A 12,279-nucleotide genomic window follows, 5' to 3' on the forward strand; every position below is an offset into this window, starting at 1 on the left:
TGGATATATATGTATATGTATATGTATATATATATATATATATATATATGTATATATATGTGTGTGTGTGTATATATATATATATATATATGTGTGTGTATATATATATATGTATGTGTATATATATATGTATATGTATATACATATATATATGTATGTATATATATATATATATATGTGTATGTATAATAATAAAAGACAATAAAGTTTACATAGCACTACATCAGCGTCTACACATGGCAGGCATAAAGCAATAAAATAATTAAACTTAAAACTGTAAAAAATATGATCAAAAGTAACATAAAACAAAATAAAATGTCAAATACACGTATACACACACTTTTTTTATATATAAACATACAGTACATATATACATGCACAGTGACACACACAACCTCACAGGGATGCACATTAAACTAGAATTATAAGGCAGCCTTGTGGTAAAAGTGAGTTTTCAAGAGCAACTTAAAAGTAGATCAGTGACTTAGTCTGAAATCCTTGGGCAGATATTTTCATACCATTGTAAAAATATAGAATATTATCTGCTAGCAGTGGATCGGACTGCCTCATTAAAATTTAATGTGAATACAAGACATTTAAGGGAAACCAGTTCTACACAAAGTGCACATCAAGTTATTGTAAATATTTGAAGCCTTCAGAGGCCTTCCCTTTGGGTGTTTCCCCCACACAAGCATCAGCTGCTGCAGTGTGTGACTGTCAGGATGCTGTCGGGGTGGGGCTCACTGAGACAGTAGCAAGCTGCAAACACAAGTCAGATGGGAACGGAGGCCAAAACGCGAGAGAAGCTGAAGAGGGGTCTGCAGCGGGAGAAAAATCCAAGTAGAATTTCTGGTCATATTACGTCTGTTTGTCAAAAGGTTTCTATAGAGCAAAGGGTGCGTAAATCAGATATTGGGTTTTCCCTTAGTTGGTGTCAGCTTGGATCTGTGTAACTATAGTTATGTAACCTTTCGGAAAGTCACCGTCACAGAAGATGTCCAAGTGTCACTGGACTAGACTAGTGCTGCAAAAAGTAGTTGAGTTCAGAGGTTTTCAAACTTTGAGGTGTGTGAGAATCTAAACACACAAACGTGTTAAACCTGGGTACGTATATTTCTAGATTCACTGTGACTTATATTTCAGTTATTCACTTTGTCCAACGTGAATAAATATCCATAAATCGGCTTTCTTAAAAGAAAAATGCTGCTTATAACTTCAGAGCTTGCCTGACATTAATCAAAATTTCTTTTGTCTTCTTCAGTATCAAAGGAATCCAGAAATAGTTTGCCTATCTGTATATCCATGGCTAAATTGCAAACATGAATTGCTAGAACATTCGGCATACTTTTAGACAGAACAGCCATTTCAACCTCTCCGGTTTCAAAAATAACATCGTACGTAGCTGTCAGTTTTCAGAAGTGTTCATTTACACGTACCTGTGTATATGCTGTCAATGCCGTCAAGAGCATGCCAAACCTGAAGGTGGCAGTGTCACAAGAAGCTCAAGCCCACGTTCAGAATCCCGAAAATGGCAACAACAGGAACTAACCACTTTGTCTCTCTTCTCTTCCTTCCTTCAGCTGCCTACACTTCCGTTTTTTTCTCTGTTTACGTGCAGACGTGCAAACCAAGATTTAAAAAATTTCTACAAAGACCATAGATTTTAGATAGACTAGTTTTCAGAGGGGAATTCTCTGTTTGCGTGTAAACAACGGGCACAAACAAAGGGAGATGTCTCAGTTTGTCAAAATAACCATGTACATGTATGTTGCCTTGATGGTTACTAATAATGTAAACAATGACTCTGCTCTATTAAAGTGCTCATATTATGCTTTTTTCCTTTTCTTTTTTGCGTGCACATTATAGGTTCTAGCAACACACGGGGTGAAAAGAACCACTGCAGCAATGTGCTGTACAACAAAAATATGGTGTTTTTTAGAAGAATAAAGCATGTAAACCTATACTGATACAACATCTAAATACAATTATGAACCTGAAAATGAGCGTAATATGAGCACTTAAAGTGTCCTAGTGAGTTGTGACAGTGAGCATGCACAATACTAAGACCCTGAAAGTGAGAAGACTGTAAAGAAAAGGCCTATTAATGACAGACATTTTGTTTTCACTATCAGTCAGCTACAAACACACAGCATTTTGAACTGGTTCACGCCCCATTTCATTTGAAGCACCTAAGGCCCCTCTCTGCCATTTCCTGTTGGCCTGGTGATACTGTGGCTTGAGAACGGACTGTGTTGTTTCCTCACCCTGAGAAGTTAACCAGAAACTTTTCATTCCTGTCATACTTTGCTGCTCTTCTCTGAACTAGCTTGGGTGGGCGGATAGATGCCTCGTTCAGAATGCCAGCCCAAATTCTGCTTTTATGGCATTAATCTCGCCTTCCCAGACCTTCTTTTGCAGCACTGCAGAGCAGGGTCTGGATAGTCCACACAGCATTCCTGGATAGGAGAAAAACCTGCTCTAGTTTGTTGGCATTTCTTGAAACTAATCACAATCATAATGGGCGGTGCTAAGCGCCGGACAGAGCCATGGTGCCGCTGCAAAATCGCCTCGGGAAGAACATGTTTTGGTGGAATGTTTATGTTCAAAGGGTTGTTTTAGTCCTGCAAAAGAAAACTCTGATTGGACAGATTGTCTAGCTAGCTGTCTGAATTTATCTTACAGAGATCTGAGGAGCAGTTTACCCTAGTCGTCATAAATCCACCAATCCAGTTTAAAATTCCAACATAAAGAAAGAGGAAGGCACAGATCTGGCTGAAAAGAGGGACTTCCCGGAAGTGGAATGTTGTGGATTAAGACAATATCCAGATTAATTTTAGAAATTCTAAATAGCAAATAACCACATGAAAATGCAATTTTTGCTAATCAGATCTAAACCACATTTGGAGGTGGTTTGAAATGTGATTCCTACTGATGCGTCTCAGTCAGTCTGGACGCCCTTGCTGCTCAAATCGTAATTCAAAGTGTTTTTTGCATCACTCGTGTAGCCAAGGGTAATAATTTGTGCCTCTGCTTATGCAGATAATAAATTAAAAACACAGAGGCACTCGAGTCTGAAGCAGTGTAAACCAAGACAACCTTTATTTCCTTCCACATTGCCAATGGCATTGTAGCTTTCCGGTTTTACCTTTCACAATAAAAGCCCAACTTAAACTCACTCATTGGAGAGAGGCGAGTCACTAAAATAGCTTAACGTCATTTGCAACCTGATACACTCTGACAACGCCAAATCCAGAGTGACGGAAGTGCTGAGCAGATGCTTCTCCGAAGGCTCAGATATGCATTAAATACGCATGGGGAGGTTCCAGAAGCAAGCCCGTGTGACCTGAAGTGTAAATTTCCAAAGTGAGACAAAAAACATTGCTTGCACCAACTTTGTGCAGTTATGCAGCTACCACATGGGAAAGTCTAAACAAGACAGGGTTGATGGAAAAGGAGCATGCATGTCTTTTTTTCTCCTTCCCTGGATGAATAAAAGCATATACAAATCGCAGACATTTCCTATTTTAAGATTATTTTTTGGTTTTGTTTATTCTGTTATTAGAAAGATATACAGTGGATAGATGTGGAAGGGGGAAAAAGATGGGGGATGACACGCAGCAAAGGGCCGCAGGCCAGATCTGAACCCGGGCGGGTGCTGGACTCGCCAACATGGGGCGAGCGCACTAACTTAGTGAGCTATAGGCCGTCGGACATCTCTTATTTTAAACACAACTCACAAATCCAGAGTCATTGCACCGGTTTCCTTCCAGGCCGGTTGCTGGAGGTCACGCCTTCCCCCTTCAGCAATCTATCTGAATATCTCCACAAGCATTAATGTTGTTTGACAAGCTCTGCGTTTACTGTGATTAACAGGCAAAAAATGGTCACTTCCTCTTCCTCATCCCTGTAAACCAGTTACTGAGTATCACAAGCAATACATGATTTAAAAAAAGGCTTTTCTTCAAAGCAACTCACAATAAAAATACATTCAGTCTCAAAAGGAGCAAGCGTGAAAAGAATTACAACTTTTTGACTGTGGCTATGCTGCTACCTGACTTGCCATAAAGCACATTCCTTTGGCTTGGCTCTATGTTTCACAAACAACATCACATGTAGAAACACTTAAAACATGGTGACAGCTTACATAGATTTTTCTTTAATGTATGAATGTAATAAACTCCCATTGCGCTTAAGCTTATTATTGGTTAGCGAAGCTCATGTCAGATTACTTCAGTGGTGTTGCCTGACACATTAAGACACACACACACACACACACACACACATATACACACCCACACACACACATCCATTATTGGGCAGTTTGGTGGGGTTTCTAACTAGTCTAGCGTGTATGCAGAGCCTGCCTCCACCTCTCGACTCAGTGCATTTGGGTTGGTTGAGCTTGGCTGTGCTCTGCTCTCAGCCTGTCTGTGTTCTGTGACATCAGCCTGCAAGTATGCAATCCTTCGTGGCTGACCCAGACGTGTGCCCCCATTCATCTCAAGGTGGTGTCTGTCTGTTCCTCCACACACTTTCACCCTTCTTGTCACAGGCCGACACTTCATCTGATGGGTTAGATAAGGGAGATCAAAGGTGAAAACACTTACAACCCACTAGTTTTGTCTGTCTATTTGGTTGGTTGTACATCAGTATTATTTAGGCATTTAGTTTCACGATGCTGTCTCCTAAATGCAAATTGATTATGCAGTGGTTGTGCGTGGTCTGCAGCGGTGGTGATTTGAGATAATTCTTAGTTTTGAGTACAGGTGGTGCATTTTGTTGCACCCAATTTGATTGTATGGGAAATCATAATGACAAAGAGGCTAAATTATGACTGTTTGTATCTGTATTGTACAAGCAGTGTATTAACATCGCTTGTACTATGTGTCTGTGGTGATCAGTGCTGAAGTAATATAAAGGACTAGCTTTGAAAGGTTGTTGTGATTATTCCAAAGAACTGTTAGTCTTACATCCTGCAACTTTGTAGTGACATTTCTTCCCAAGTTTGGACGTTCTCATTTTCCACACTCTCTGCACTCTGCTATGAATCTCTAAATTAGTTAATTTGTCTGGCTGCTTCTTATAAAGTGTATATTTTCTCTGCAGGCCCTGATTACCTATCTCATAATAATAAGCGTTGAGTTTTGCATCTGCAGAATGTACGCAGGGTCTTTCATTTGCATAGAAATGTGAATGCTTTGGTTTCAGCTTATCCTACCTCTGACTAATGTTTTCCCCATGTGTTTTCCTCACACGCAACCAGACTTTTAAAGATTTGTTTTGTTTGTGTCCCTCAGAATGAAGAGAAGCGTAACCTGAGTTTGGGCGGACATGTTGGATTTGACAGCCTCCCTGACCAACTGGTCAGTAAATCGGTCACACAGGGATTTTGTTTTAACATTCTCTGTGTAGGTGAGTACAAAATGACAGCTTGTGAGCAATGGGTGTGAGTGTGAAAGAAAGTTAAATACTGTTTACATTTACCAACTCACAGAAATGCCATGCTGTGATTAGTTTTCCTCCAAAAAGGAAACTACAACAATACAGTAGTGACGCTGTGTTGATTTTCCTGGCATAACACAAATGCGCAACAGTGTTGCTGAAATAAAGACACTCATGTCTGAAAGCTGATAACTGACTCTCTCTGTCTCATCTCTTTGTACTTCCTACCACTCACAGGGGAGACAGGAATCGGCAAGTCAACATTAATGAACACGCTCTTCAACACCATGTTTGAGAACGAAGAGGCGAGCCATTATCAGAATGGCGTGTATCTGCGACCGCGAACATACGACCTGCAAGAAAGCAACGTCCACCTTAAACTGACGATTGTTGACACTGTTGGCTTTGGTGATCAGATCAACAAAGAGGACAGGTGAGGATGGTGAAATGATCGATCGATTGATTTGATGACGGGATGTGTGCAGATCAAACGATGTCTAGATGCCAGGATGAAAATAAGGTGTTTCAATAGCATTATAGTGACTATATTTCAGTGGGAAGCTGCTCCTAGTTCATGACCTGTAGCCACAGGAGTTGTGGAAGAAGCACTCCGATCTTTTGGTTTGAGTAAAGGTACAAACGCAGCAAAGTAAAAATACTCCATTACAATTAGAAGTATTTCATTCAAAATCATATGTACTTAAAAGTACAGAAAAATTATCAGAAAATTGTTCTTAAAAGTACCAAAAGTAAAACTACTTGTTCTGCAGAAACGGAGCCCTGTGAGCTGTGTATTCTCATACTTAAGAGATTGTTAATACTGATGCATCAATGTGTAAGCAGCATTTTAGTGTTGTCGGATAAGTGTTGTGGAGTAAAATAAAATATTTCACTTTAGAGTGACCCAGTTTTAGATGAATTGATGTCAATAGTAAGGTGCAACATCATCAGTGATATTTTAATATTATACCCAAGTGCAGTATTATCCCACAGAAGCCAAACTCTTAGATGTTAATTGATCAGCCGATTTTCCAAACAACACAGTCCATGGTTTAAATTTGAGCTGTTGCAGAATTTAGATGACGCTGGATAAAACGAATTTGGTAAATCTCACAAACGGTGCCATTTACCGCATTAGGACAGTTTTGACGGAGTCTGAAAAACGGATCTCGTTGTATTGTTCTATGAATAAAATCCTATTCATCTGCTACTCTGAGTACACGCATTAAAAACAAACTTCAGTATGTTTTCCATTTGAATCTTGACTGTTGTAATGACAGAGTTTCTTGTCAATCTTAATCCAAATCTACCTTTCCATTTTCAAGATGGCAACATCATAGTTTTGTCCAAATCAGGTCTATGTTGCTTAGGGATACAAATGAGAGAAAAAGACACCCAGGTTTGGGTTTTCTCTGTAGGATGGAAATAAGACAAGGTGGAACAGCCTTAGAGAGGAAAAAGCTGGGGGCTTTCTAACATGCAGCTGTTGAATGAAGTATTCTGGTTGTGACCTAGCCAGCAAGCACCTCTCACGCCCTTTGATAGCAGTATTCTCCGTAGGCTGTATAAACCAACATGCTGAAGACCTGAACCCTGCAGCGTACTGTAAATGCACACAGAGAGTGCCTCAAAAGGTCAGAGTTGGTGCATTCCTCAGAGAAGATTGAAGATAGATGTGAAGAGAGAGGACCGATGACTGTAAACATGGTGCTTGCTGAGGATATTGAATATATTGTTTGGATATCTCACTCTGAGATGTAAAATGTGGAAGGACTTACTGTTGAAAATTTACAATTATAGTCTGCTATTAGAAGTACTTAGCTACCAATGAAGAGCACACAAGAAACAGCTGGCTATCAAAATCCTTTCCTTTAACCCCTGAAACTGCATTTTGGGCTTGTAGAGTGGCACTTTTACTGTAGCAGGCACTTCATCTAGACCTGATAATGTGGGTCAAACTTCAGTCACTTTGAAGTATTGGGGGTCCCTATGACTGATGCGACGTTGATTCAGATATATGACAATTTCACTATGGTTTTCAAACTTGTTTGCTTGTCAGTCTTACCAGTGAGAGCCAGAGGTACAAGCCGAGGTGACACCAGCTGCATCCATTGAGGCTGAGGTGGTCATGTTGTGCCTGAATATAGCAACATGACATAAGCAATGCACATCTGTTTGGAAACCACAGCAATGTCGGTTTAAAACATGTTTGAGACATAAATTGGAGGCGATGCTGGTGGAATTGTGGAAATGGAACAAATGAATTGAGCACCTCAAACACAAGTTATCACAACAGCAGATATGTAGTTCCAATGCCAAGTGATGTCTTGAGAATTAAACTATGAGAGGCTTGTATCTATGGTGACTGATAAACCACAACCTCACTTAAAAGAGACATTTCATGAAGTTATGATGCAGTTTATTAGATATTTGGCTGGCTCTCTCCAAATGAACTAATGAATCAGTTAGGGCACAATGGCCTCACTTGCAGTGTATGTCTCGTTTTAGCTTCTCAGTGCCACTAGATTCATACTACAGTACAGCCCAAAAGAAAATCTAAAAATATTCTTCCTGAAACATGAGCTATTGTAGGCATGGCATTTGTTAATGCCATGTTCAGAAAATTGATTGTATTCATCTCTTGTATGCTAGTGGATAATGTTTTCAAATACTGCTTTACAGGTATTTCTTTATAAGGTGAATCATAGATGGATTGTAGATCTAAATCTGGGGCAGTTGTACCAATCTGTAGAAGCTGTAGTGTCATTTATTATTCCCCCAGAGTATTCCCCAGAGCAGTGGGGGCAGGTCTGTCCCAACAACTCCCCCATCCAGTCCCCCCTGCCCCACACCCCGCTGCTAAAAGTTTTACGTATGAAACGGAACTGACACTTGGCTGCAACACAAACAAATACATTTGTTTACCTCTATTCACACACAATGAGGCATATTGTCAACTGTGACTGGACTGTATTTTTTGAGGAACTATAGGGCACTTAACAACAACAGGTCTACAAAATGAATTTTACAAGAAATTCTTTATAGGGAAACCAAAACCCAAATGAACACATTTATAGACTATTTCCAATTTTATTGTATTACTGTTAGTGAGGGCTAGAATAAGATTGCTTGTCAAACAGGTGTGACGGAGACAACTTCTCTCTTTTGATGCTTTATCTTCTGTTATTGTTTGTAGTTTTTTATTTCATGGATTTCACAAATTGAAGTATGCCACATTATGCTGTAAACTGTTTAAATCTGAGCATGCACGACTCAAATCTGCACTCAACTTACATTGGGCAGTGATTGTGGTGTTCAGAGTTGTGTTAAATTTGACATAAATTTCGGGTCTCGTTTTTTTAAGCTACACATGCAAAAAGCTCATAAGCAAACACTGCAAACCTTTGATGATTTCATATATATATATATCTATATGTATATCTATATATATATATATATATATCTATCTATCTCGCACATAACTCTTTTTTTAAATTTTTTTTATTTATTGGGGATACTCTAGGCTACGAAGACCATCAGAGCACTGTGAGAGACCACAGGATGTTTTGCAGTCTCTGATTTGTTTCTGCCAGACTCCAATAAGCCGAGCACAAATGTCATGCAGCACTAAGCTGTACAGCTCTAAGCTGAGATCTTTTGGCAAAGAATCAGATTACATAGTCACCGAAAACATAAGGTTAATTTCCCCAATGACAAGTCCATATTTCCTTTTTATATTAAAACACATGATTAAGAAGATAAAGATGACGATAAACATGTTTTTTTTCCTCTACAGACATAAACCCATAGATACATAAAGTTTCTCTTTGGCTGTCTCCACAGTTACAAGCCCATCGTTGACTACATCGACACTCAGTTTGAAAACTATCTCCAGGAAGAGTTGAAGATCAAACGGTCACTGTTTAACTACCACGACACCAGGATCCACATCTGCCTTTATTTCATTGCCCCGACAGGACACTCCCTCAAGTCCCTGGACCTCGTCACCATGAAAAAACTGGACAGCAAGGTACACACAATTGACACACATCCATATGCTGTGGTTTTCCCCTTTGGCAAAAAACACACCCACACTCTCCCAGTCCTTTTCCATTGTCTGTGATAACTATCAGTGTTGCTGAAATCCAATATCCCTTTCACTGTGACCGGTGTGCATTTCACTGAGACGTGGACAGCCCTGATCTTTTTGTTGGGGTGTGGACTCTCTGTGTCCCAAAAGAAAAGAAAAGGGAAACGAAAAGAAAAGAAAAATGTTGCAGTAAATGTGCAAGCTTCCATTTTATTGTACAGGATTTCAAGAAAGGTTCACAGTACCTGCCCTAGGCCCTCTGCCCAAGGTTTCACACTAATATGCCAAAATGTTTTTTGCAAGTGAAAACGTTGCTGGGTTTTAAAGTCCATCCTCCTCTCTTAATCGCCCTAGAATACTATATGCAGTATAATATTAATAAAAAACAAAAAGGTCCTTGTAATGCAGTGATATACATTGATCAATAAATGGTACGTCCTAATCATGGTCATCTTACTAATACTCAATACATACTGTATTTGCAGTTTAAAGGCCAGTTGTACAGCAGTCAATAGTCACATTCAGAGCCACATTGATTTGTGGCTTTTTCATTGCTCTTGTGTAGGTATTGCTACGCAGATTATTGGTCAGTGGATCCGTGTTTTGCCATACATTCGATGAGTGCAGCTCAGTGGAGACACAATCACTGGCTTGGCCCCAAGTAGACAACTGATCTTGAAAAAAATCTCATCACTATAGTACTTGGATCATGAAAGTAGGGGATGGGGAGTAAGTTTTAGTAGGGGAGGACCGCGCCACAAAGGGCAAGAAGGTGAATTTTAAGGTCTAGATAAAAAACATCATGTATTTGTGGAGATTACATTATTATTATTATTATTATTATCATTATTATTATTATTACGTTGTAATTTTGGGGAAATCTTTTTCTTTGTTAGCGATTTACATTGAACTTTTCAGTTGAAGATTGAGCCTCTGTTACTTGCTTTATTGTTACCTGATCACTTTTTTTTGTAAACCAAAGAAATAAATTCATTCATATTATACAAATAATTTCTATACATATACGGTATTGAGGATTTCTTTATGCTAGATACTACACTTAAGTGATTAAAACCTGTTGACATTTTGATGAGATGTTTTGGGGGAAAGAAGCTTGTGATTCACACAGCTAAAACCGTTGTGGTTTTTGATCCTAAATCTTGCTTTCAGCGTGTGGGAAGTGTGGAATTTCAGGAAGGGAAAGGATCCTCTAAACCTTTTTTAAGCACATGTTCACAAAGCCCAGAAAAGAAGAAATGACTGAGAAAGAGGCAGGTTAAATGCAAGTGAAAGTATTTGACCTAAACTGAGAAAGGTGCATGTACATAGATGACAAAATCGGTCTTTTTGTTTAATCATGTGCGTTTGCTCGTATGAGTTTACGGATCTGTACTGTATATGCTTGGTGTTAACAAGCTGCAGTGATGAAGTTTTGTTACACCAGACATATTGTTTTACACAGTGGTGTATACATATAACTACTGTTTTCACTGTTGTCTGAATGACATAGTGGCAGCTTCAGCCGTCTTTGTTTTTGGTGATGCAATGATTATAACACCGGATCAAAGCAGATGGTCAGTTTGTGACCAGAACCTGCTGGCTTACCTTTGCCAACTATCGACGCGCGACTGCGCATCTCTGCCAAATATGTCCCGGTACTATTCCAAACAATGACCGGATACTTCAGCCAACTGTCATTCTCAAGGGAAACTTAATATCTTTATTACGACGTTTTGTCATTGTTATATATAACACAGTGGATCTTAACCCTGTTTTGTAGGTTTTGAGGTATTGTTTAAATTTGTAAATGTTAAGAAACCAGAATACTTTTCTGACCTGGGGAAAAAAACAAAATGCAAACAACATAGAGGACTTTACATAGAAAATGGGCCAAGATCCAAATGATCCAAGATCCTATTCAGGGACAGAGCTGACCGAGCCTCTGTGCATTCTTTACCAGCCAACAGTTAGCAAAACACAACAATGTGTTGCAGTATATTATATTATTGAGGATGGGATGCATCGTGATATTGGATCGAATTGTTGACAGGATATGCGTAATCGAATAGTAAGACCAGTGAAGATTCACACCTCTTGGGTAAATCTCCCCATCAATTCATGTGAGCCACTCCCTCTTTCTTGTGAACCTCCAGTATGTTGTAAGAGACATTTTGTTCACGCAGAGGCCTTTTTCATTTGCATGGTGCCAAAAAGTGTTGAATGTGTAAAATAACAGCAGTGTTATCGGCAGGCGCTTTCATTCAAAATTATTTAAAGTATTGTGAGTGCAACAGTGGACTCAGTTTTAGCCTGAGTGGGAGGCCACGGTGAACACCACTCTGACCTTAGTGGCTCTGTCCCAGCTATCTTTCCACTACGTGAATTATGACCACTGTTTTATCTGAAAGCAAGCCAGTGTTTAGTGACAACAGTGTGGATGTGATGCCGTTTTTGTTTTACAGGCTTGACGGGTTCGTTTATGCAGTGGTCTTATTCTAGATGGAATACTAATTTGTTGAAGGCAATATTTGCAGCACGTACTTGCCACACACATCAGCACATTTCTGTAAGATGCCTACAGGTTGACCACAAAAAGTATCTGCTTTGCTTCTGTCTATCAAGTCACAAAAAAATAAGGCCTTAGGCTAATTATGTTTATTGTTGATTCATCACTCATCATTTTTCAATGAAATGAATGGAGTCAGTGTGTAGTATGTTAAAGGTGCACTATGATACTCTATGTACAA

At 39.3% G+C, this 12,279-nt stretch overlaps 1 protein-coding gene across 2 annotated transcripts in view; it reads left to right on the forward strand.

Moving 5' to 3' along the window:
- The window catches only part of sept8a (septin 8a), a 36,529-nt gene that overhangs the window by 6,462 nt on the left and 17,788 nt on the right, over positions 1-12,279 (forward strand). For both annotated transcript variants that reach the window (XM_034889341.1, XM_034889342.1), the window contains exons 2-4: positions 5,298-5,412; positions 5,680-5,875; positions 9,286-9,472. In XM_034889341.1, the coding sequence (XP_034745232.1) occupies positions 5,298-5,412; positions 5,680-5,875; positions 9,286-9,472 (498 nt within the window). The remainder of the gene's footprint in view (positions 1-5,297; positions 5,413-5,679; positions 5,876-9,285; positions 9,473-12,279) is intronic.

This window comes from Etheostoma cragini, chromosome 13, assembly GCF_013103735.1.
Source record: "Etheostoma cragini isolate CJK2018 chromosome 13, CSU_Ecrag_1.0, whole genome shotgun sequence".
In the NCBI taxonomy this organism is placed as follows: Eukaryota; Metazoa; Chordata; class Actinopteri; order Perciformes; family Percidae; genus Etheostoma; species Etheostoma cragini.